Source organism: Hirundo rustica, chromosome 2, assembly GCF_015227805.2.
Source record: "Hirundo rustica isolate bHirRus1 chromosome 2, bHirRus1.pri.v3, whole genome shotgun sequence".
In the NCBI taxonomy this organism is placed as follows: Eukaryota; Metazoa; Chordata; class Aves; order Passeriformes; family Hirundinidae; genus Hirundo; species Hirundo rustica.
The window spans coordinates 41,329,928-41,357,324 of record NC_053451.1 but is presented as its reverse complement, the minus strand read 5'-3'; the positions used below and the strand labels follow the sequence as shown (position 1 = coordinate 41,357,324).

General features: G+C 37.4%; 1 protein-coding gene across 4 annotated transcripts in view; it reads right to left on the bottom strand.

Moving 5' to 3' along the window:
- The window catches only part of YAP1 (Yes1 associated transcriptional regulator), a 94,826-nt gene that overhangs the window by 27,671 nt on the left and 39,758 nt on the right, over positions 1 to 27,397 (bottom strand). For 3 of the 4 annotated variants that reach the window (XM_040054849.2, XM_040054850.2, XM_040054853.1), the window contains exons 3-4: positions 11,253 to 11,368; positions 2,795 to 2,908 (exon numbers count right to left, since the gene is read on the bottom strand). In XM_040054849.2, coding sequence (XP_039910783.1) covers positions 2,795 to 2,908; positions 11,253 to 11,368 — 230 coding nt within the window. The remainder of the gene's footprint in view (positions 1 to 2,794; positions 2,909 to 11,252; positions 11,369 to 27,397) is intronic. The other variant, XM_058419242.1, reaches the window with a different exon arrangement.

Sequence of the window (27,397 nt, the reverse complement as noted above, 5' to 3'; positions counted from 1 at the left end):
ACTATTTAAAAAACAGCTATATCCACACCTACTAGAGAAAACAAAGATGAATGCAAAGCTTCCATCTGATGAGGAACACACAGAGACATAAAGGCTGTCTCCCTGGAAGCTGGGAATTCAGAAGCAGTAAGGGCAAAGACTCTTCATACCTTCTGCTTCTGAATACTGGAACAGAGGAGTATGTTTGCACATACCACTCAACAGCTTTGTTTTCTTCAATGATTCTTAAGATTGGTGAAAGTGGCAGAGAGGGGAGTTAATTCTGCCTTCATTTTCAATCACCATTATCATCACTGTAATAACCAAAAGCTTCAACAAGACAAAAATGAATTCATCCTGCTTCTGGAAGTATCAGTAGTCAAAAATATTGAAAACCAAGCCCTTTTATTAAAACACAGTGATAAGAAAATAGGGTATGGTCATCCTCAGGGGGAAAAAATACCAACAGAAGTTTCAACCTATATTAAGCACAGAAAGGTAAACTTCTGAGTCATTCACATGCTATTTAGGGTCACAGCACATATTTGTCAAGGATCTCCACATGATAAATAAATGCGAGGCTCAGTAATTTATCTGTCAAACAGATTTTTTTTTTTTTTTTCTTCTTGACTGGAGTGAATTAAGGAGGTCACAAGTAAGAAAGCAACAGGAATAGAATTTTGTATTTTCTTGGCTCAAATGACAAAAACATAAACCACAATATACCGTGTACAACTTAGGTTTTCAAGGAAAACTCCTTCAAGCTCAACAGCAGCTAGCAGCTTGTCTCTATTTGCCATCACTCTAGATCAGAAGAGCCCACATGCTTTTTTTTCCTTTCCTGCCCCTTTCAGTTACACTTGAGCTCTTTGACTGAAAAGGTCTGGAACAGATTAAAAGTCCGACCACAAAATAAAGAGCCTTGGCATGTACTCAAGCCTGTCTGGGATACACATACACAGTGGGCCCAAAAAGGGAAGCTATGCAGCAAGAAACCCTTAATCAGTCTTTTGGACATTTCTAACTTCTTTCAGTTTAACTGCACAGCCTTAGCATTTGATGGAGTTTCAGCATGCACAAGACAAGCAGTTTTTGCCCTTACAGTTGGACCACTCTATTTACAGGAATACAAAATAGTAGCGAAATGCAAGATTCACCTCACTCACAACCTCTGTCCATAAAGGCATTTTCCACGCCCCTTTTTAATTCCAGTTCATTTTTGATAACTATAAAGTAATGCATGTAAAGAAAAAGATACCCTGCAAGACTACCTAAGTAAATGTAATTGCAAAAGGCAACACTAATTTTCAAAATGACTGCTTCCTTTTCAGCCTTATTCACAAACTAAGTAATTGTGAGGTTGCAAATTACCCACACACTCCTCTTACAACATGCAAACAGGTCTGTAGCTCTGACTGGTGTTAAAGCCAGCGTGGACACTTGCCAAAGCTGACACCCCACCTTTGGGCTCAAGTTGCAGAGTGGTTCAACCTGTCTACGAACCGGTGAGCAGTTTATAAACAAAGTGTGACAATCTGGTCTTCTCCGTAAGAGTAAATGGATGGTGTAAGTAAGCACTCAAGCATACAAACTGAAAATGCAAAATTTCTAACAGACATTTCAGAAAACAGAACAGAACAGTGACTGTTGAGTTTTGTAGTTCTGTATTTACACGGCATTCACGGAGTTAATGCCTCGCCCAAAAGGGGCCCACAGTTGCTGTTAGGTCAACCCCTGTAAAGCTTCAAAGGTTTTGCATCCCCTCAGCCTGACCTACTCAGCGATCTGCACACTGTTTTCATTTAGCTGCACTGAGTCCAAAAGTAAAGCCTGAAAACCACAATGATCTTTTTTTTTTTTTTTTTTTTTCACTCCTACTGTTTTTCCATGGCTCTGGAAAAATAACTATAATCCAAAGGAGTTGAAAATAGTAAGTTATTGGGAAAACAAATCAAGGGCAAGCTAATAAGGCTGACACACACAGATCATGGATTTACAAAAAAACCAGAAATTGTAATGCCATATTAAATACATCACTTGGACAACCTAAGGAAGTAGTTTAGAGTCTTCACATTATATGTGATTTCTATTCATAGTCATCAGTGCCAATATTTTATCAAAAAGTTTGCAGTCCTGCTCTTCATACAGACCAAAAACATTACTGAAAAAAAAATACATATAAGTTCTGTTTTGTTGAATTTCTCCATCAAGACTTTGTGATCATTAAGTTACTATTTCTATTTCCAATACTACATAGTCTTTACTCTAAAAAAAGGTTATTAAAGTAGAAGTAGCAAAACTAATAATTCTTCATCATATTGTTTAAAACAAAAAGTTTTGTCATGATATTCACTGTGACAAGCTGGAAGTATAAGCTGGTATATGTTTCACGTGTATTTAAACAGCGTGAACTATTATTTGACAATGCCCTCTTAAGATAGCACAAAGGAAAGCAAATATTTGTTTAGGAATTAAAAGATTCTTCTGTGGTAAAGTTTTGCTAATTTAAAGGGATGAGTGAGCTTGACTGAAACTGTCTCAGTAAGTAATTTCTGAATGGCACCACTTTGGGGAACTGTATGGATCATATGGCAAAATACCAACTCGTAGCATTAGAAACTTGGGTAACATACAGTCCTGAAGGATATAAGCTAGTAGTTTTTATCTAAAAAAAAAAAATAATTATTTAAATAAGGCCTCTATAACTCAAAATATATTTTTATAGTACTATAAAAAGTTTTGAAAATATGCCTGCAAAATTAAAGCTGAGTGAACTGAAGCAAATCAAGAATTCTGAATTGAGATGAACTTTTACCAAAGCGTGGGTCAAGCCTTGGGTCTAGCCAAGATGTGGTCTTGTTCTTATGGTTTATGTAGTAAATTTCTCCATCCTGGGTCATAGCTTGTTCCCATCCATCGGGGAGTGGGCCTGCAATATAGAAGGAAGGAGTTGATGGCGGGCTCTTGTTTGCTCCAGCTGAAATTGATCTAAAAAAAATTTTAACATTTTACATATATAACAGTACATGAAACAGAAGAGTTTCAAGCTCATTTCTGGGATTAAGGGCAAAGAAATGCTGGGTGGGAAAACCAAGAACCAGGAAACACTTCTATCATTTTTATTTAGGATTTGGACTTTAATTTTCAAACTTGCTTGCATCCTTTCATATGCTTTTGACACATAATTTTGCTATAGCATTCTAGTATAAAACCAGCAATAAGTCAAGCCTGCCAGAATGAAACCAGCATGAGCACCAGGAAAAAGAAGCATAGAATAATTCTGTCTCTCATAGGAAAGTTCATCTAGTGAACAAGACACAGCAACAAGCTAACACTGAGGAGATCCTGAATATTCCTGTCTTTCATAAACAATTAAAAAAGGAAGTGACAAAACTAATTTCCCCTTTACCTCATACCCTAAGTTTCAGTGAGAACATTCAAGGCTTAAGCAGAAAAAATTACAAACCTGAAGAACAAGGCAGGCAAACAAACAATGACAAAGCAAAGCCAAGAAAACACCATGAGCAGCCACAAAGACAGTGCTATGGACAGCAGTGCAACGCCTCTACAAGCAGACAGGCACACACAGGAAAAACTACTTCTGGAAAATGGTCAAAGGGAGGTACATAATGATGTTGTGGAGTCCACAGCTGATGTCTGAACACAGAGCCTGAGGAGTGGTTCCCATATGTTCCCATCAGCAGCTTTCAAGAAACCACTTTTAATTCCTATACAATTCTTAACACCTCATTCCCATTTCTATATGATCATGTACATTCACCTGCACTTTGCTTAGACTGAAAACTATTTTAAAAAGTTATATTTATCTTATCTGACCTGGCAGGTGCCTTACAAATACATCATTCTGGAATTTATATTCACACTGATACAGACTTTAAAAAATATCAAAATTAGATACAGGAAGATCTTCCATTGTATTTTAGATTTAAGTACAATCCTCAAACTATACAACAAAAGATTCACTACACCTGTTAAGAATGTAAAAGAAAATAAGACAAAACCTGCTGTAGCAGCAAGCCATTTTATTTCAGGTCCTTCTAATCCTTAGTGTAATACAGTAATAAAGCAGCAGAAGCCACCTGGCTGTTAGACTTGGACTCACAGATTATTCTGTATAATATAAGATACCCTAAGTATACACAAACATCATTATTTCACACATGAAATTCAGATGTACCCAAAAATATGTATATCTGATGAATGTCTACTGTATCCATCTTCAAACTACATTAGCTCTTGACTAATTTTGACCTGAAGTCATGCTCCTGCTGAAGAATCCAGTTTAAAGCTGGGAGCAGAGGTGGGGAGGATAGATTTCTTTGCTTAATCTCAAAAGATGTTCTTGGAGAAATGTCAAAAAGAGTAAAAAAAAAAAGAATAAAAATTCAGTTGCATTCCAGTAACATCCCAAGGCATAACCAGGACAAGAATTTCTTACTGTGGTCTTTGAAGATCCCTTGCAAACTACATTCTAATTTAAACTTTCATTTTGGCTCAGAAAACAAAGCTCTTCTCTAACAACTTCACTACTTCATCATTAGAGCTACAGGTTTTCAAGTGAGGAAGACCAGAGAACACTAGACATTTTCTTCCCACCTCTAATGCTCATAAGCTTTAAATGTTGCCAACAAGTACCTCGACTTTTATCAGAAGCCAGTGAACAGAACATGCAAGAAAGAGTGACAATGCTGCAAGTAATTCTTGAACTCTAACACATTCACTACACAAAAGAACTTTGATGGAGAAATGAAAGCTCCAGTGCAAAGAACACTGTATTTTGTTACAATACCCAAAGACCAGGCAGCTTATCAGTGAGATGCTTTTTTATAAGACTGGGGCACAGAAGCACAGAGACATGCTCCCCATCATCCAAGTGTAGAAGCCAATGAAGAACCAAACCCATTCCTTTACTGCTGAGCCAATACACTAGCCATGCAGGCAGACCTCACTACCAGTCTTCTCAGAATCCTGCCAAGCCACACAATTCTTTCTGAACTGCAAAGCCAGAAAAACCCTCTTTGGCTTTAGGAAAAACAAAACCAGCCTTGGGGTGTCAGTCCTGCTGAACACTGAAGTCTGTACTGGTCCAGCATGTTCCTTTGTAGCAAGTAAGAACATAAAATGCCTTTGAAGAAGGCTGCCAGGAGCTGATCAGTCCATCCACCTGGTGGAATAATGCTACTTATGAGATTCAGTGATCTGATGAGTATAAGCTTACCACTTGAGACAAACCAGGGCAAGGTTCCCTTTCTAAATGCACAACTGTGGAACAGGACAGAAAGGTCCATCGACTCACCTGGCTGTCACAGCAGCAAACCTTCCTTGCTAAGTGCCAAAAATGACTGTGGAAACACAGCTTTTATCTCTAGAAACTTTTGGCATTAATAACATAGCTTTCTTCCTTAGACAACAAACTGCTTTCATGTTTCTGCTGTCATCCTTACATATTTAAAAGGCAGCTCAAAAATGGAAAATAGTGCCTCCTGTAATTCCTTTCTGGTTTTGTGAGTAAATGTGAAACTAGAAGACAGGTCTGATTTTCTAAATGCTCACCTGACAAACTCTGTATTAGAGGCGAGTACCAGAGGAAAGAACTAAACCAATAGCTGAGCAACAGGAGACACATTCACCCAGGGCACCTAGGAAAATACATTTGCAATTCCATGCCCATTTTCCCCCAAAAAGGCTCTAGAGGAACAGAATTTCCAGCATTAGATAACCCAGGTCACAAAAGCTAAGTCCTATATTGCTGCTATTCAGACCTTCTTCACTAAAATTTCCATAGTTACTGTAGCTCATGTTGCACAGTAACAGCAATACTGGGTCTAACCAAAAGTCCATTTTGTCCATGCATCTAGCCTGGGGTGATGGACAGGTATTGTTGGTTGCTGAAAGTAACCCATTTAGTGACTGTCACACTGTATAAACGTTTAAATAAAGCACCAAATACATACAGAGACCTGAAAGGTAAAGAGGCTATGATTATTTACTTGGCCTCCAAGTATGCTGGGCATGGGAACAGGCTCCCCAGGGACGTGACCCCAGTCCTGGCGTTTGGGCAATGCTCAGGCACAGGGTCGACTATTGGGGATGTCCAGCGCAGAGCCAGGAATTGCACTCAGTGATCTTTGTGGGTCCCTTCCAAAGCAGGATATTCTGTGATTCTACCCCAAGCTATTCCTTGGGCCAGTTTCTGTCTGCTTACTACGTGACAAAATATCTCTTTTTCAAGTACTTCTCCAGTCTCCTTTCCAGATTTTGTAAATATTTAGCACAAACAATATCTCTGTGACATGATCTCCTACTAGTTCTGTTTGGTGCCTCCTATGACAACTGAACACTATCACAACTGTAAGTTTAGAATTCTATGAAATAATTTGCACAGGGAGACATAACCCTTCTAGGTAGGGAATGCAGCCTGCACTATGGTACTTTTAAGAACAAAGTTACTAAAAAACTAAATTCTAATTTCCAAATGCGAACCATCCTTACAGAACTACTGATAAGCCATACCTCTAACTAAATATTATATAATGGTGTAACTCCATATCAATAACATGTAATTTTAAAAGCCATGTCTCTTTGGTGCATGTCTCCATTTTTTAGATGAGATTTTGGGTTTTTTTTAACCTTCTCATATGCCATGGAATCTGGAATGCAAAGCAGACTTGCTGTTGGCAGATAGAAAGGAACTGGAAGAGAAACAAAAGCAAAAATATAGTAGAGATTCAACCTATGCTGGGATAAGAAGTGAATCTAGCAAGACTCTACAGTTCCTAACACTTAATTTTAAAACAAATGTAAACAAAGCCATATTTTATCAATAGGTCAATGCATATAAGAGGGCATCCGTATCTATCTACCAACTAAATATGCACGGACAACCTAGGAACTAGAATACCTATGTTCAACAACAGGAATCACCTTTACCTAATAGAAACACTGATCTCCAAGACCTAACTTTTCCCCTTCAGTCACTACAGCTCTAAAACTTCCAAATATTATTTCAAAATCTACAAAATTTACTTAAAATACACCTTTATCCTGTCAAATTAGTATAAAAGGACACTATTTTAAAAGGGGCGGTTTTTGCAGATAAAGAAAGAAATTAACATTACTGTCATGCAGACACTTAGAAACTTGAGTTTCACAACAGATCATGGTGTTGACTGTACACAATCAGAATTTCGTAGTATGACTGGCTACATAGGAGCTATCTGCAACTGAAGTGAGCAAGGATCTAAGAAAAGAGCTAGAACTTGTTTTAGTTATTGGCATAACCCTCCTGCTCCCTGAGAATTACCAGTTCAAGTGTCCATTTTCTTACCAACACTCAGCGTGGCACTACAGCCTTAGCTTAAGAGGAATTGCACTAGGTCTACAAACCTTCACTGGGAAACTCAATTCAAAACTGCCACATAAGAACAAAGACAAAAGAGGACAAAGACACATAATCTGCTCCAAAGCTAATTATCTAAGGTCTATGTGCAAGCAGAAGAGGCTACAGTATGCAGTGCTGTCAAGCATGATTCAAGCATGATTCAGGAAGTAAAAGTATCTGAAGAACAGAAGTATATAAATACAATTATCCCATCTCTGCTGTATCAACTGTAATTGCATACGAAACAGCCACTGTTTATTTATAAATGTATAACTTCACCTCAGTAGGAAATGTATAGGACATGGTCCTAAGAAGAATAACGTACCATTATTACTACATTTTTGTTTGTTTGTTTTAAATCAAGACAGAAGAAACTACTTTTTTTTTCTCTGTTCTTTCTGTTTTCCTTTAGGGAAAAATGGTTAGAAATGTAACCAAAAAAAAAATCAGAACAGTCACAAGGAATTTTTATACACATGCGGTATATTTACAAATAGGCTTGTTTCCTTTTTCTTTCCACTTCACTACTGAAGTGAAGATGCAATTCTGTTTCATAAATTAACCAACAAATGCCATCTAAAAGAGCACGCTGCTTCTCTGCACACATATGACCCGAACTATTTAATTTGATTACATGTAACAAGCTAAGTTAAGAAAGACTGAGACAAAACCCCCCTCACTTTTCACATACCGATGACTTCCTATAAAGGATGTAGCTAACTAACACACAAGAAAAACTCATTCACAAATAATCGTGCCTGGAACAGATACAACTGGTTCAGATGACCATTACCTTCCTTGAAGAAATGTAATTTGTAGCAAGATACCTGGGTTCTCATCCAGTCTTAAGTGCCTCAAGAGATGGACTTTCCTAAAACAGATAACCTACAGATTTCAATCTGTAGTTTCCTGCTAAACTACATCTTTCCCATGTTTATATTTTAACAATCTTCTGACTTGCCCTTATCACATCTTTTCTGAGGTCTTCTTCCCCTATTTATCCAAAAAGGCAACAGGTTTATCTCCAATATGCACATAACAGCTTTCAGAGTTCTCCTCTCTCTCTGAATCTTCAGTTTGTTTTCCTGTTCTTAATTCTAGCTAATGTCAAGAACTCTAACTCTGGCTAAATGGTTAAAGCTTCTAAAGGCTCTCAAGACAGCTCCCAGAAATATCTCTTATGTTTCAGCACACTCACTCGACTTACAGGCTCCTGCAGCAGTACACTAGAACTTGGACAGTAACTTTAAGGGCTAAAATTAACGAGCACCATACAAGGTCTATACAGAAAGGAAAATATTCTCCTTTAAGGCATTTCAGACACTTTTTTGCAAGTCAGTGATCTCCAGCTGTCACAATACTTACACTCATTCTTTCCCAGTATCTTTCATGAAAGGCTTTAATGCACTAAGATATGTTTCACTGCCAGCAATATTTCATAACAGGAAACTTCTGTCTTAAAGGTCTCAACTTGATTTCCCAGTTCTTGAGCATCAATACCCAAATTAGAACATTAAGTAGTCTTAAATCTGAGTGCCAACATCATGACTGTAAGTTCCACTGTGATGAAGTGGTACATAGTTACTCGACTTTTCCATTTCTCTCAAAGATTTTTCAAGAGGCTACCCAGGAAGCATAAGCTATTGAGTAATAAAAAGTAACAAAACCTTTGGTATAAGAGTATAGGAATATAAGAGTATAAGAGTCTCAGGTATAAGAGACTTCAGTAAAAACAAATATACAGTCATAATTTAAAGTCAGCACATAAACGTCTGCCAAATCAAGTATCAGAAACAGAATCGCACTCAATAAATGCAGGTTTGGCATTATTTAATTCAAAGCAGACTTTTGTTAATAGCAAGTAAGAGTAAGCAAGTGCATCCAAAGAGCCAGTTCCAGGCCATACTACCTCATCTGACTTAAGCTTAAAAAACCCTAACACCACATATGCGGTGGAATTCAGTACACACAGGAGTTCTGAGTCCTTCATGCACTTTATCAGATTCAGAGCACTGGGGAAAAAAAAACACAAAAAACCAACCAACCAACCAACAAAAAAACAAACAAAAAAAAAAACCCAACAAAAAACCCCCAAAACTTTATGGGATTGTCAGTTGATATTCAATACAGTATCATCTGTGAAATTAAAAATAAATGTTCAATGAACTTGTATCCAAGGAAGTACTTTCTCAAATCACAAGACAACCCACTTCCACATTTCAACTGTTCTCTATTGCATGAACAATATCTATGCAGCATCACCCTCTCACATACATCAGGAAATTACATTTTAAAAATAATCCTGGTGCCCAGATTGCTAGCTTCTTTTCCAGTTTGTTACCACCCTGTTACAATTTAACAGTACAGGTTTTTTTTGCTAAGGACCCTTCATTTATTTCAAAGTACATAAAGAGTTTCCTACTTTACTATCAGTATTTTTTCCTGTCAATTCTTCGTACAATGGAAGGTTTGAGGAGTTATCTTGAAATACAGAATTTATGTCAATATTGAAACAGCAGTCATCTAGTTTTAGCACAAATAAGTGAAAAGGCAGGAGAGACCAAGGGAATTGTTTCCTTTCTCCTATTCTCCCTCCTTTAGAAGTGTCCCTTCAAAAAACTCGCCACCTCTTTTGCTGCAGGTTTCCTGGGATAAATTTACAGAAAAAATAATCACGCTATTTTATTTTCACATCAGAGCCTGAGACCTTAATTGCTGTGAATCACGACTTCCTGAACTTGAACAGGACTCATTTGTTCCAGGATAATCCAGCCTCCTGGCCTAGCCAGCACAAAGTTTGATTAACTTCCCCTCTAACACCCAGTCATGAACAGCACAGTTTGGTCACGCCGGTTAATCTTTCGGTATTGTCTGCAGCACATGAATTGCAGCATGAAACAAAGCTGTCTAAACAGACCACAAAAAGCAGCACCAGAGAATAACCCTTGGGAAGTACAGGAACAGCAGACACACACAAAATACAGCCAGACTGTGAGAAAATAAATACAACATGAACCTCAGTGACAGACAGGAGGTGACAAAGCAAGGGGAAGACCAAGCACTCAAACTAGCATGACACCAGATTTATCTGCTTGCTCTCTGCATAATCAGATGAGAGAACTCTGAAAACACAGAGTAGATTCTATAGCAAGAACAAGAACATTTTACTGCTGTCTAGCGACAGCCATGCCCCTCCCCTCCCCAGGCCAGCTGAAAAATGATTCCATATTCCAGGAAAATACATCAGACTTCCCCAGCTAGAGCAATAATGACCACGATACTGGATTTTGGAAGTAATAGAAATACAAGAGGAAAACCAAAACATCTATGCTTCTAAAAAAGATTTTCCAAGTATATGCCTGATCCATTTAGGGAGGACAGGAAAAAATTTTATGTTCATTTTAAATGTAGGAAACATAAACAAACTGCAGTATACCATGTCAAGTCAGTAAAAAAATGGAGGCAGAAGAACACTGTGAAGCACAAAAGCTTTAATGTAAATTGATACTAATTGAATGGAAATTCTGGTCTTCATCAATTTAACAGCATTTTTTAGTAAGAACAAAATAGACAAGAATTTTGCTTCCTTAGAAGTCTGAACCATTCATTTGAAAAAATAAAAACACAAATCAAAGGACTACAGTGTACTTTCTATTGACAACATAAATATTATACAAATTCTCTTACTTCAACTATCAGCCCCTTACTTGATGAATCAGGCATCAATAAATAAAAAGTTTCAAACCAGGATAACTAGAACAACATTTATTAAATTTGGACTCCCTTCACCCTGCCCCCACCCCCCCCCCCCCATTACAATAGCTTGTGGTTTACTTGTACTATCTCTTTCATAAATACAAATTTTGCTTACCTGATGCCGAGTTCATGATGTTCTGCTGCACCGACGGACTGGTGGGAGCTGTAACATTCATCTGGGAAAGCATGGCCTTCCTAGGATCTTGCCATGTTGTTGTTTGATCAATGTGACTAAGACAAAACAAAGCAAGAGTTAGGACAGTCATGCATTCACAACAATGACCTGCTCTAACAGAAAGTTTAACAACAAAAGGTTAAGCCTGCCAACAACAGCCACATTCAAAACCAAACAAGAACTGTTTGGATTCTCTCCAAGCATCACTGTATGTCGGATTCTCAACCCCTTGCCCTGGCCACCGCCACTTTCCCCATCAACAGCTGCAGCAATCAGAGCTAGAGCAACAGTGAGATAAGGTTCATCACGAATACCATAATCTAAACTGTTGTACCATAACTAGATGTTGGACCCTTGAACTAAACATTTGTTTCCTTCTCTTTTTGATCAGTTATTTGCCATTTTTAAATGTGACTTCACAGATTTTCAAACCAAGCCAGTTATGTCTGGAATCTCAAGCATAGTCCAGCACCTCGGCATGATGAGTTCATATGCAGGGCCTAAGGAGCAGTAATAAACTGGCTAGTATGAAAACATTAGTCTTCCCAAACTTTCTGTGCATAACCCACATGCTCAGATTATGGGACAGACTACTCTCCTCACCACTGACACCTGAACAATCTTTTGGCAGCGGCTGAAGTAACCAGTCACACTAAAGCAGTAACGTGAAAGGGATGTGCAGCTGCCTTTCAGCTTCATGTGAAAAGATGAGGACAGTGGGACTGTCAAGTAACCCACCCAGCCTGCTGCAAAACTTTGGAAGCTTAGATTTCTCTGGTTTGAAAAAAAAATTAAAAATGACAAGCCATTCATGGAAGTATTCAATTCAATGAAAATACAAAAGTGTAATGAATCATTATTTTACTTCTGGAGTATGTGATTAGCATGTTTTGCTAATGAGCAACAAATGCAGACTATTCATAACAAGCATAAACATTATTTTGATGTCATTAAGCAACACTGCTCTGAGAAGCACATGGGGACAAAATACAACTCCAAATGCACATGAACACTGACAAAAAAATCTGCTATCCAATCATTTAGAATTGGTATCAATTGAAAATCATATTCAGACAACACTGTTACAAATTAGAAACCAATGCATTATTAACTTGGTACAATTCCTTCCTTAAATAAATTATCCTTAAAATTATGCTTTTCTGGATTATATGGAATGCTCATTTTCATATACTTCAGCAAAACTACAACAAGTAACAAATTCAGAACAACATAAAACGAGGCAGTAGTCACCAAAATAATTACTTATGTCAAATTATTTATCACATTCTAATCTAACCTTCTGTTACAAGGTTGTCCTAGGTAACAATGTAAGATGTGCCCAAAGTATGTATCCTATCACCATCTACATGAGCTGTTGAAACAAGGTTGGGCACTGTTTCCCTTGCCCCCTCCCTCCAGACTATCTTCTGTTAATGGCCCATCAATGCCCTGCTACATGACTCATAGACAACTCCTTCCAGGAGCTATCTCTGTTTAATGGGCAATCAAGGACCCATTGGAAGACTCATAAAATGATATCAGCCCACTGTGAGATGCTCTGCCCAGGGGGAGGAGCCAAGCATTCCCACCTGGATATTATCTGGGATTTGGGACAGCACAGGCAGCCTTACCCACTGGATTCCCAGAGGACAAGAGCTACCAGACCTTTCTGCAGGAACACTGCTTCAACAAGACCACTCCATCTGGACTGCTACCACCATGGATTCAGGTTGTATTCTGACTCTGTGAGTGATCTTTTGTACTATTGTATGTGTTTTATTTTATTTTACCTTACTTTTTTTTCTCTCCTATTAAATTGGTTTTTTTCTGATTTGGAGTCTCTCACTGGTTTTTCTTTCAAGCCAGCACAAAGGTAGACATACCACAAATTGGCTTTTAAAAGAGTTTTAAGACACGTATATTTAACCTCCCAAAACATGCATGCAAGCAATTCCAGATCACAGTTACAGACACACCAAAGTAGGGTCACAATACAGCTCAATTAATACAGTATGTGCTGGTTTTGTCTGGGGTAGAGGTTGTTTTCTTCACCATGCCTAATACTGGGCTATGCTTTGGATGAACTTGACTTCCCTTTGATCAACACATCAATAAATTAAACTGTTTGATGGCCAGGGTTAAACCTCAACAAGGTAGTATTAAGCACACTGCATCTTTGGTTGCATAGGTTTTCAAATATTCAGCTTCACTGAGAAATATGCCACACACAGCAAGACTTCATTATTTCTTTTTTAAGTCTGTTTATTTATAAAACATGGTGCAATGTAGTAAAGACTGCCCTGTATACTGGACTATACATAAACCTTCATGCTGGAGAACGATTTTTCACTTTTCTGCTGGTCAGTTTTGCAAAGCAACAAAAACAGGTAAAGATAATACAGATGTAAAAACACTGCACTGTAATGCTTCACAGACTGTGTGTTTAAATTACTGTACCAGCATGTACTACTCCTCCCCTACATTTCTGATTTGTTTTATTTGCTCAATTCAGTTCTGGCAATAGTGGAAACTGGGAAAACACCACTATACCCATAATAACACATTCATCTATTTTCATTTAACTCTTGTAAAAATCCATGTAACACTATAAACTAATAAAATATAAGGCACATACTTTATAGCCTTTGTTTTTATATGCTATTTGAGTACAGAGTAAGAAATAGAAGGAAAAAGGTTTTCTCCCTGCATTACAGAACCATTTTTACAGTTAACTGTAGAAACGCACTGAAACAACAACAGTCGTCAATTTTTCAAAGTATATCTGAACGTGGAGCAAATGAATGGATTACAGATGAAGCAGTTTTAGATGTACCTCCGATTCTGAGCACAAGGACAGCATTAGCAATTCCTCGAGACAGCTTAAGCATACCATGCAAATTACAGTTAATGTTCATACGGAGTTGTTAACAAGGATAGCTATTTTAGGCAGCAGCAGCAGCTTCCAGCTTTTCCCTAGCTCAGTTTCACTTCAGAAAAAGTCAGCATGTTCCTTATGTGACCAACAATCAGAAGTCTTAGAGCCAAGAGCCATGGAGGAAAAGCCTCAAAATAAGCAAGCTGATTATATTAATATCATAATGACCATGTGACTGGTTCAATAAGGCAAACTTCTTCCCCCTCCCAGAGCTCAGTGCTTCATGACCTAGATGTCCATTTCCTCTACACCTTCCCTCAAAACCTTTCTCCTCAACCTCCATCAAATCACAGTCCTCATATGTATCTTACCTGCTCCATATATCCTGAGTGTTTGAATGCTATATACTAAGAAATCACCCAAAACACATCACAACAGATCAGTTCTTTCCTACAAATCCCAAATGCCCAGCAACTGATGGAACAGCAAGTAGACAGGCCCCCACTTACACAGATGAAATGTTTAAATAAAACCTATACATGGAGGAATACAGGACTTCATTTTGTTCCTATCTGCAGCATGTGGACCACGGTAACCTACTATAATCACCGTGTATTTCTAATTATCAAGTTTAGCACTGAAACAGGACATTCTCCACAAAAAAAGATCTTTCCCTCTGTTTTGAACAGCAGCGCAGAAAAGGTCTCAATGGACATAACAAAAACTGACATCAACACTACATTATCTTTCCCTGCATTAAATAGATGTTTTTCTCATCGTCATTGAATGACATGACAGCTGCCCCAATCCTTACATTCAAGATCTTCTATCTCACGAGCTTCACCATATCTCAACAAGGAACTAGTGTCAACACAAAATAAAAGATTAAAAAACATTAGTGAATGAAATGAAATCAATGTAACCTATAAATCAGCCACTATATGTAATATGTATTATTAAATCAAAACTTAAAATTCTACCTACTCAGGAATGAGAAACACAGCTGTGTATTGTGTGAACAGAACGAAGCGTTCCTAGAAATTCCTGAAAATTAAATCAACATCTCTAGGATAATCAGGCAATGTAAGACAATTTATTTCACAGAATAAATTCTCAAATCTAACATCTATCTATCTGGCACTATTTATTATTGTTCACCTATGTTGCATAGAAGCAAAACTCTGTTAAACTGGACAAACATAGTATATACTAAGGGAATTAATTCAGACTGTACCATAAATGTAGGACTGTGGTAACAGGCCTTAGAAAAACAAAGCTAAACCACCCACCACATGCTAAGCATTTGTTAGCAAACTTACATCAATTCTAGTATCAAGAAGAGTGATTGTTCCAAGACACATCACCCACCATCCTCCACCAAAAAGGACTTTCAAAGTGCTGTGCATTAGCAAAGGAACAACCTGTATCTCCTCACCCACCCTCAAGCTCTACAGTCAAATACAAATTATTGGCATTTTGACAAGAACCACCTTAAAGAAAAGAAAAATGTTATTTTATGTACACAAAGAGCGTTTCTGCAGTTACTAAGAATGAGGATTTCCAACTGAAAGAAATCTTTACTGGTATTACTGGTATTTAACACTATCACATGCCTGAAGATTTGTCAGATTCAAATTCTAACCTAATTTTAGAGTTTAAGGTTTGGGTTTGTCGTGGTGGCGTGTGGGGTTCTTTTGTTTGTTTTTGTTGTTGTTGTTTTGGTTTGGGTTTTTTTGTGAGGGTTTTTTTTGGGTTTTTTTTGTTTGGTTTGGTTTTTCATGTGTAGGTTTGGTTTTTTTTGGTTTTTTTTTTTTTTTTTCCCTTTTTTGAGGTTGTTGAAGATTTTGATTTGAGGGTTTTTTTTTGTGTAGGTTTTTTTTAAGGTACATTGGAAAAGAAGCAGGAGATCTAGACCAAAAAAAGAAAAAAAATACTTTTTTTTATTTTGGATGCTAATAGACTAATAACACCATTTGAAAAACAAAGAATTCATCTGCCCTTGTACAAAGTGTAATATACCTTCCCATTCATTCTCCCATTGCTGCACTGCAAAGACATGTACTGTTTTGTTAAAAACAATGTCAGAAACGAACTAACACAAAAAGGCACTCAAAGAATTACTTAAATGCTTCAAGAAAGGCTTACCTAAGAGGCCTTCAGTTTTGATATTCTCTACTATGTATTACAACTACCGTGTCCCTACTGGGAGGTACATTGGTGTAACAGAATTCCCAGTCATTACAAAATCATGTCTTTCTCAGCCTTTTTGCCTTTATTAGCATAGAGTCACCTTATATACGCTCCATCATTTTAATTACAGCTTCCCTTTCGCAAAACCAGATCTTCTTAGGGCAGACAATTATTAACATCAGCAGGTCAGAAACGCAAGATTTTTTTACTGAAGTGTGCAACAGAAATGTAATGTTCGGAAGAAAAGCAAAAGCGAATGAACAGATATTTTAATCCTCAGTACCAGATGAACACACTGTATAAAATTTCTGCAACATGAAAAAAATAAGAGGTCCAATCTACACATAAAAGAAAAATAATCTGTCACTTCTCAGTACATTTGGACGTTACTCTTCATAAAAGGACATTTCAACAATTTAGTCTCAAACACACAGAAAGACAAGTTGTTTCCAAGTATAAAAGCATCACTGTAAAAAACTGTGCAGGCATATCTCCATAAGTAATGCATGTGTTTTAACAATCTAGACAAGACTTATATTTTATGTCTGTGGGAAAATTATTTTTAGTCTCTAGTGAACTTGAGATGACTAACTTTGGATTTAGGTTTTCAGATTTTTGGGACTGTTAAGAATTCACTGGAAATCACATTTTAGGAAAAGCAAAACACAAACACATACCACTGACCACATCATGACAGACCTCCCAAGGCTGTTGATGTGGCATTGAGTATTTTTTGTTCTGGGGATAGCTAAGTCTTTGCATAACATAAGCAAGTGCACAAATGAAGCTAAACCTAATTATGTTCTATTTTTGGTGTTAAATTTAAACTTTTCATTAAATCCCAAATGTCAGCTGCTCCAATGACAAGTATGTCACCTATGATTCTGTTTTACATTAAATGAATGAGATAGATTATACTCTTTTATTTTTCCTTTATCTTCCTAACCAGCTAGTTTCTTTAATCCACATAATGCATCACTTTCTGAAAGATTTTCTTTTTATTTATATTTGTCTATTAACTTTAAGGACTAGTAAAGAGAAGGTGTCTCATAAATGCCAGAATTATTTTAGAGCGCTCACCAGTACATTTCAGCACGCCAGGTCTTGATGTATATACTGAAAGTTAGCTTTCCTGGTGATACCAGGAGAAATTGCATTTCTGCTCTTGAAACTACCATAAATTGTCAAAAAAATAATCAACTAACCTCTTTAACAAATCTTACACAGACCTGTCCTGTGCACAGGCAGTGTAGATACGGTACCTCCAAGATACCCACTTAGCTATCATTTTAGCAGGCAGAGAAGAAATCCGAATATCTACTCCGACAGGGGCCTGATCTCTACAGCAGAACGTGGTGGTCTGACCATAGGACAGCTGTGAAAGTGGCAGTATCCACCAATTCAAGAATAGAGCTGGATGCATATTCCTAAGAAAGTGGCAATAGCTAGAAGGCAGAGATCAGTTTGCCAGGGCTGATGAGCTCGGGGGATTCCCACAGGTGAATCTTCCATAGTTGCATTTAGAAATGGTATGAAAAAGAAGGTTTAGAGGTATAAGGAGCCTCAACAAGAACTGGTCTAATTACCACTCCCAAAACTAGAGTGTAGCATGGAAAGACTTCGGGGTTATGGCTGCTGCTGATCTTAGGATATTTACATACAACGGAGTGGATTCAGCTTTGGCTGAGGATAGAAGGCTTCACATTCTTTGTGCATGCATCCTTTTCTATCCAGTTCAGGGGATTCTGAGAATTGGAAAGGATTAAAACATGAATCTAAGTCTTCAGATATATGGGCCATTTTTAATTAGCATAGCTGACTTTACAGGTGCTGTAACAAAACTACAGATTTATACATTAAATACATTTTTTGAGATTATTTCAACTCCAAGCAGCAGCAATACAGAGAAAAGCCTGAAGGGAAGTTAGCAATTACCTCTATCCTTAGTTCAGTTCTTCATAAACATTTTCCTGAATTTGCACCATTCTTAGAAATGGATACACACTTTAAGTGGCCCAAAACCCTTTAAGGATTTTCCAACTGGCTTTGTAAAGGAAAAAATCTAACAAAATCCAGCAAAAGAAAAGGCTGGTTACAGAGCAATGAAAATCTCATCTGCTGAGACATTATATTCCACCCATTGCTGGGGAAAGCACTGTTTCTCCACTTGTGTTGTCCATTTACTTGCAGTATTTCCTAAGATTTCAGGACTGTTACAGCCTAATTTATATAAAAGCACATGGCAGTAAAATTCAGAACTTCCTAATCTCACTGCTTCCCAAAAGCATCAGAAAAAGACCCTAAAATTTTTAACAGTTTATCTCTTAAGGATGATAATGTCTCCAGGCATGGTCTAACTGAAGAAAGAAACAGAAACATTGATACTATATTCTGAATATTCTCACAATACATAAAAAGGCTGTATTTTAAATTTTTTCTTATTCTTCCTTCTGCTTGGCAGCCTTAATGAATCAACTAAACAAAGCTTGTGTTGGACTTTTCCATCTACACCATGATCACATTCTCACCAAACTGCACCACAGGCATACGATGATGCCAGAGAGCACACCAGTGAAATGACAACAGACAGTTCTAACCTTCAATCAGCTTGTAAAAGCATGCCTTAAAATTACCACGCAAGTGTTCAGTGTGCAATCCTGTGGTGCCACAGATGTGATTTCATTAACTTTGAAATAGAACAAAAGCAAAAAATAAGAGAATGGTGGGCACAAGCATCCTGTTGTTGACCAGGTGGGAAGAGAGCCTGTCAGGGCTGAATTTCCTTAACCTAAGTATGAAATAAAACCACGTATGCTATCCTATGAAATGACAGAAATTCTTCCAGGAAATTAATGGCTTGAATTTGAACTAGAATAATGCAGTAAGGGAAACATAAATGCATTTGACAAAAGTCTAACTTGTCAAGAAACAGATTCTGCACACAGTCATTACTAGTCAGACAAGTTCTTCTACTAATCCCTCTGGAATTTATTCCTAAGGTGGTTGAATATTTCAAGATACTAAGAGGTACCAGAAATTCCAAAAAGCATGGCTCATGAAGCTGGGGACACTGATACACGAAATAAAGAGCTTTTACAGATACACAAAACACAGTATTTAGTATTAAGTTATCTAAAGGCAGCCTTCATCAGCACTGGCCTGCCTGCAGACAGTGCACAATACATACACCAAAGACTTCAAAACTAAGGTTCCTGTTCTGAATATAAACACCACGCTGTTTTGAAGCTGCAGAACAGCACTGCACTTCTTAGGAAGGCACTCTCAGAAAGGTGCTCACTTCAGAGTGTGTAATGCTAAAGTGGATGTGTGGGCAGTAGGTAGTCTGACCACATATGCATAATTAACACACAGAGATGAATGTGCGATAAGATTTTCAAAGGTTTGCCAAGGTAGCATCACTTTTATGATTATGTGCTCTTGAAACAACTACCTTTTATCAAAGCAAAAATGGAAGCAATAACATGCTTATTTTTGCATTTATTACTCTTTTTCCTCCTGCCCCTTTTTCTTGCCCTGCACTTAAGGACCTCACTTAGAAAAGCAGGGCTGGTATGTTACAACGCTTCCAAGTTTTTAAATTCATTCTCAAAAGTAGTATTCTCAGATTCCTCTGTGGATTTCTCAAATAAAATAATTTTCTGAGTTTCAGGAACAAATAAGGAGTACACGGACATTTTCATTTCCAGAGCTTTTTCCATTACTTTGAGAACTATAAGACATAGCAGTATTATAGACACTAAAAAGAAAAGTCCTTGTTTTACAGTCTTTTTACCAGTCAAATTATTTTCTAAAGTCTATAAAGGACTAAGTGCTGTGATCACATTCTGTGTCACCAGATTAATTTTAACTTTTCAGTTCCACAGCAGAAAAAAAGGAAACCTCCCTTTCTTTCTACCCTATCCCCGAAGTTAAGAAGTTTGTTTCCCCTGGCTAAGTCATTCAGCATATACAGAATTCATCTTTTTTCTCTCCTTAATTTTCAAGGAAAGAGATAAAGATATACCACCAAGGAAGGCAAGTCTAAAGGAAGAACTGTCTCTGGTGCTATTTCAAGTGAAATTACTATATTTGTTTGACTTATATACTACTCCTACACTCTTGCTTAGCAAATGCAGAAGACCTCCTCAAGATGTAACCATCTTGCCTTCTGTAACACTAAAGACAAGATTACACAAACACTAGCTTTCACATTTATTAAGGGAAGGCAGATGATTTTCAGAAGTGATGGGCCATCAAATACTTTATCACTTTCTTGTCCTTTTATCTCTGAGATTCTATCTCATTTCTCTCTCTTAAAAGGAGACAAAGAAAGCAAGAGGGAAATTAAGTGCTTCTTTGCATGAAGAGAAGCTGGGCAATTTTACGCCCCTCTCAAAACACCCTCTTTTTGTTGCCTGAAGGTTTCAAGTCAGAGAGGCTTGCCTAAGCATGCTGCAATAAAAGCTGCTACAGCCAGCTGTCTTAGTATCCAAAGGGGGCTCTTGCTAGCAATCCTGTCGATTAACCCTCAGGCTAACCACCACGAAGGAAAACAAAATATGAAGATAAAAAGATTCTTTAGGTTGTTTCCTTATTGCTCTAAGTAGGAAGTCTCAGAGGGCAGTTCCCACTGGTTGCTAGAGTGTTCAGACAATGCTCACTCCCTGATGGCCTTGGCAGGATGAGCTGACTTAGGGAACCATTAGGTAAGACCTACTGGAAATGAAGGCACAGCTTTCTGTTACAAAGTGAACCTGTTTTCCTTGCCATTAAAATCACTGATACTGACATGCTTTTTAATTTATGTTTCTCATGCTTCATACCTTAAGTTGATCATCTGTTCAGATATCCTTGATTTTAGTCCAAAAAATCATCTTAGGGACTATTTTTTCCCCTCATTTGAGGGCTGCACTTTATTTCACAAAAAAACCCAAGTCATCTGTTTCCTTTTTATGACACTGATCCAGGGAGAGATTTTTATTTTTACAATTCAGACAACCACCACGTGCTGCTGAGGTAGGAGGCAATTATTCCTGTTCCTAAAGACTCAGATTGCTAAGTAAAACAAAGAAGAGAATCTTCCAACAGCAAGTTGCTGCCTGAATCAGTACTTGAAAGATATCTGTTTAGTCAACCCTAGGCAATGGCAGTCTCGTATACTGTTTTTCGCCAGCAGATTATTTTTTTCCTCCCCTACCCTTCAACCCCCTGAAGACAGATTTCACAAGTTGCAATCCACCAGAGGCAACAGATTTCTTGATCCCAGATACATCATATTGTCTGCAGGCTATGCTTTGAAAAGTTATTTTTTATTTACCCATTTAACCTAAAGTGGCAAAGAAAATACAGAGCAAAAGCCCGAGAAGACTAAACTACTTAGTGTACAATTTCCATTATTATAGTTATCATTTAAATGTACAGTACACTTAAATATATTAGCTATTATATTTATCTTTACAAGTGACCTAAAAATGTTTTCAACCTGAGGATTTTAAAGTTTCATGTTCTACATTTCTCTTCACCATTCACAGAGTTTAAGGAGCATCAGTTTAAACAGTATTCAAAGGCCCATTGTAAAATAAGCAAAGGAAATTAAAACTAATCTTGAACTCAAATTTCACTTCATGTTTCAGAAGTTATCTTCTGGAAATATTAATTTACTTTTTGGTTTATTATTAAGAATTTGGGTAGTCACAGAAACTGAAAGGTTGAAGGGATTATTGGAGGTCATCCAGTCCAACCTCCCTGCTCAAGCAAGTAACAGAGCAATAGCAAAGTCCAGGATCAAACAGAAACTAAAAGTTTGATGGTAAAATCATCATCAACAAAACAAACCCTAGCTTTCTAGAAACAATTAAAGTTTGAATTTATTTCATTAAATCATCATCATAAATACCAATACCTCAGCATTTACGTATTTGACTTGCAGTAATTTTATTTGCTGAGTATCTTTTGGTACAGAGAGAATTTACACATAGGGGTGACAAAATGTGCCAAGCACATGATTTTATTTAAAAGCATATCACTTAAATTACTAACAGTTCTTAAAAGTACTAGCAGTTCAATCTGTGCCAAAATTAGCAACTACCATGCTTTATCAATAAACACAGTGAAGTACTTATTTAGAAATTGTTCAACCCTACCCTTAGATGCAAAACAGACCACAAAGCAAAAATCACAGATCTCCTAATTTCACTAAATTTCAGCATATTTCTAAGCATTGAAGTTAAAAAAAAAAAAAAAAAATCCTAAATAACTGAAAGTTATCACTTTAACTTGGTGTAAATTAATACCAAATTTATAATCACAGCAGTCTTCATCTAATAGTTATGAAAATCAGCATTTGCCATTGGAAGAGGGGTATGGTGAAGGGATTGTGCTGCTGCCATGAGAGGGGGAAAACCACTGTATTTACTTATTGTCAAACATTTTTAAAAACCACGTACTCACCAAATATATGTCTAGCATTTAAAATCATGCTTACTAGTAACAGACCTCTCTAAAGATATGAATACATTGTACCCACACGAGAGATCAGACTACAGGTCACACACTACTGATTACTACTAACTTCAGTCTCAGAAGACAATTGTGTGGGATTTTTTAATGGCTAACATTATTACAATCAATCTTTCCTTCTAGTCTCGTCCCTCCCCACTTTCTAACAGTCCAGTTTAGAGACTGCCCCAGTCGAAATTTTACGCTTGGATAGTATACAGTTTACTTTCCTTTAGGAAGTGAGATCAGTTCTTACTTCAAGAACCTGCCTACAGTGTTTGCTCACCATTAGTCAGCACTTCCCTATGACCCATCCCTTTCCTCCACTCCCTTTCAGTTCCAAAAGCTGTCATTACTGGCTTCCAGTTTTTTGGGATTTTTGCCTGCAAATTCACAAACTATTTTAGAAATCCCCTGGAGGGTGAAGCAGCTTTTTTCTGCAAGTATTATGACTTTGAACTCCTGGACAAACTGAGTTTCTGGATAGACTTCTTATGGCCAAAAGTCTTATCACCATCCTATGGAACCACTTTTGGCCATCAACTAGGCAGCCAAAATTGTTTTGAAACTTTCAATTCAAACAAAATTCTAGGTACAAGCTCTGGAGGTTGCCTAGGTTTTGTCTATTTGCTTGGGTTTAGCTCATTCAGTAGTTAGCACATAAAATTCCAAAGACAAAACATTTGTTTCATAACCCATGTTTGGAAAATATAATGCTCTTGATGTCAGAAGAGCCAATGTGCACTATCACGTATCAGTAATTTCAACAGCTGAGTAATAAGACACAGCTTTTCTGAAATTTAAGCAGTAGATCACAGAACACAGTTAATGGAACTGTACTGACCCCAGTTCTATGCCAAGGTCTCAGGAAGCAAGCCTGTATAAAGGTTACCTGATACACACCTGCTGGGGCAAGGCACTTAAACTTCACGTGAACAGTTACAACACTCAGTGACTCACTGTCACTGCAAACTTCAGAAAATATCCACTCCTGCCCTTTAAACTCAGTACTCTAGATTGTAATCTTCAGATCAGAGGATGTAAACCGTATCTGAAGGCGAAAGATGGATATATCAAGAGGAGACTGAAACTCCAGATATACTTTTTAAATTCATCATACTTCATAGTCATCCACATTTAGCTTGCTAAAACTGAACACTGAGCTAATATAATCCTTTTGGTCTGGGCTGTTCCAGTAATCTTTGATATTCCTGTAAAATGTCTGAACTGTATTTATCAATGTGAATAGATTACTTCTAGTCACCATGTAAAGAAAGCTTATTGTAATAGATTTTTTTTCCACATAATTTTTGCATTCAGAATTATGTAAGAAGGAATCAAATTGCTCTGCTCTTCAGCTCCAAGTTTCTTAGTTTTGAACTAAGATGCTTGAATAAACTAAAAAGTAAACATTTACTTGGCTAATGCTTTCTAAGCTGTGGTTTAACACTTTATAGTACCAGGTAATTACACAGCAACTTCCTTCCAGAATTTATCACTCAAAGTTCAGTAGCAAACACTCACTGTTTAGTGTTATCTTAAAATTTAATTTGCAATCACTTCATTATCACTACATAGGTCATAATTTTAAACTTTATCTCAAAACTTTTAAAAGTAAACTGTACATAAAAAAGAAATAAATCTATTCCTAGATACTGTGATTCTACTTGCATAAACTGGGACATTAAACATTCTGGTCACTCTTCTCTGGTATCTTGCTATCCTCTATATACACTTAAAAGAAATCTATTCCTTCAGAAAATTGTTACAAAACATTTATTTTCAAATAAGAAGAAAAGGGCTGTTAAATGTCTGATGTTACGTGCTTCTTTACAAGAAACCTACTTACATTTTCATGTATATCAAGAACAAAATTTAAGAGTATACCAAGAGCAAAGAATATATTGCAGATGAAGTATGAAAAAAAGTCAACCAGGCCCTGGAGCTGACTGGCTGTATTTCAGAGTCCCACTTCTTCATGCTACATTTCTCCTCACCTCTGACTTGACTACTCACATATGCTGAGCTTGTCAGGATTACAATCTTACTAAGTAATTTGCAGTAGTCCTGTAATCTTGCAGTCTGTCTAGTAACTCTCCTACTCTACTACATGGAACAGCTGCCTGGACAGCCAGCATCATCCAAGCAGCCAAATACCACCTTCTGTGCTAGAGCATGCACCGAGCTGGAAGCTGGAAGCTGCTGCTGGCTGGAAGCAGCTGCTGCCAACGCTGCTCCCACACGCGGGAGGAGCAGGGCCTGGGGCACCCTTGTCCTGCTCACAGAGCAGCCAAACTGCTCTTTGCTGATTCTGTGGATGCAATCAGTAGGGGATTTGCCCCGTGAATACAGTAACTGCACTGAGACCATATCAGTGTCAGTACACACAAGACAAATCTGCTGACAGACTCATGCTGCTACAATATACTTAGAAGAATCATCTGTGACGAGGGATTTCAAACAAATCAATTTCCTGAATATCTTCATCAACTGCTAAGTTATCTAGCACCCTATCTGAAAATCACTGTATATGTTAAGAGTAAAAAATGTCCTGCAGGTGAAAGCTGCAGAAGAGCAGTTTGCACTAAGATAAATCACCTCCGTTAGAAATTAATTTGCATCCTATCCAAAACTGTGCAAAGATCTAATAAACTATTTAATTACTGAACACCTGTAGCTATTTTGTGAGATAATGGCACTCAATTTCTGTGCTTTCATAACACTGAAGGGCTCTACACTTCAAAACGGCAGATGTTAAAACAGGGTTTCTGACTCTGTAACTGCTATTTACTTATTTATTTATTTACAGCCATGTAAAAAAGGAAAATCACTGTGAATCACTTCAGCATAGTACTGGGGGTGATTAATTAGGGAGTGGAAGAGGAAAGGATGAAACAACAAAAAGAAGTGAATACTGTAAGCATAAAAGAAGAAAGATCCATCTTGCAGAGGGATCTGGCAATCTTGTAATACCAGCTTCTCCCAAGGAGACAATCTGCATGAATCTGCTGAAGTAGCCAAGGAAGGAGGTCAAAATCTGAAAATTTACAAACCACAGGAAGAATTCTTGCCAAGAATGAACGAACTGTTGAATCCACTAGATAGAAATATACTGGTCTGGGAGATTAAACTGGGAGGCAGACTCTTAGCAGAGTGGAAGAAAGTACTGAATAAAAACATTACGAACCCTCTCCTACTCTCAGGCAGAGAAAGAACACAGAGCACTTCAGCTCAGGTAGGAGAATGAACCCAATTTGTTGAGCAGAAAACTACCAGAGATGAACAACAAAACTTATCAGAATACCAACAGTAACAGAAGGACACAGAGGCATTTGTGTATCAGTGGCAGAAGAACAGTGAAAGAACATAATGGAGAAGAGAAGCTAAAAGCTGATATAAAATTTTACCAATGTTAAGAACGAGTTTGATTTTCAATCTGTATGAGCCAAAACAAAACTTTACATAATTGCAAAGTAAAACCACAGTTATTTCTTTAAGCACACATCTCAAATTCCCTATAAGCATCAATTGAGAAACGGAAAAAAAAAATCATCAAAAGCTGCAAAGCAGTAAGTTTTACAGTAAAAAAATATATGCCAGATGCATACAAGAAACTATCACCTCCCAATGCTAGAATTATTTTTTTAGCATTGTGCAAATATTTTGAAAATCTTCACCTCAAAGAAATAAAAAAACCTTTTTCACTCTCAAATTCCAGATTATTAGAACAAATGCTTTTTACTCCACCATAACTGGTAACAACCAAGATGTGTCCCTAGTTTTGAACTGCAGGGTTTTCTAAATATTCAACAAATAACCCAGTGCCCTACAGAAATGTGCACCTACTCTATGTAAGGTGGTAACACTGTTCTCAGCACAGAGAACGCCAGTACTGACTTAGCAGTTTTGTGCACAAAGCTGCCCATTTGCTCCTTGCTCTCCTTGTTTTTGCTTTGCTGATCAAAGGAGTTGCCAAGTTTTTTCTTTACCATTACAAGGCAGGAAAAATGGCTCTCCTCAGAGAGGCCCCTTGTGAAGGTCACAAAGGTTAGCTCCACAAGCCCTGGAGTCTGCTCTGATGCTGGAGTGATTGGCTGGCTTCCCTGCAGTTACCCTGCATTTCCCCTCCTTCACAATAGTACACTGGTTATGGAAACTAAATATGAAAGAACTTGGTGGGGGAGGAAAGAATTTCTATGGAGACACATTCTAAAACACTCACAAGTTCTACTTGTTTGAGCAGCCTAGAAACCTAGCATTCTAAAACATTTGATTTCTTTCTGGAAAACTCAAAAATTTCAGCCTGCAAGCCTCTCCATTTTCAAAGGAAAACCCACAAAGTTTGTTTTCTTTTGGCATACAAATACATAGATACTAGTCTACCCTGGTCTGGAAAAAGTTGATGTTTACTTGCCCCATCTCTGGACTTAAACAAGTGGAACCCATCTTAATAAAGACTAAAATGAAAACTAATCAGGCTTCTGATTGGTAGCACTTTCCAGCTCCACAGCAGTATCACACC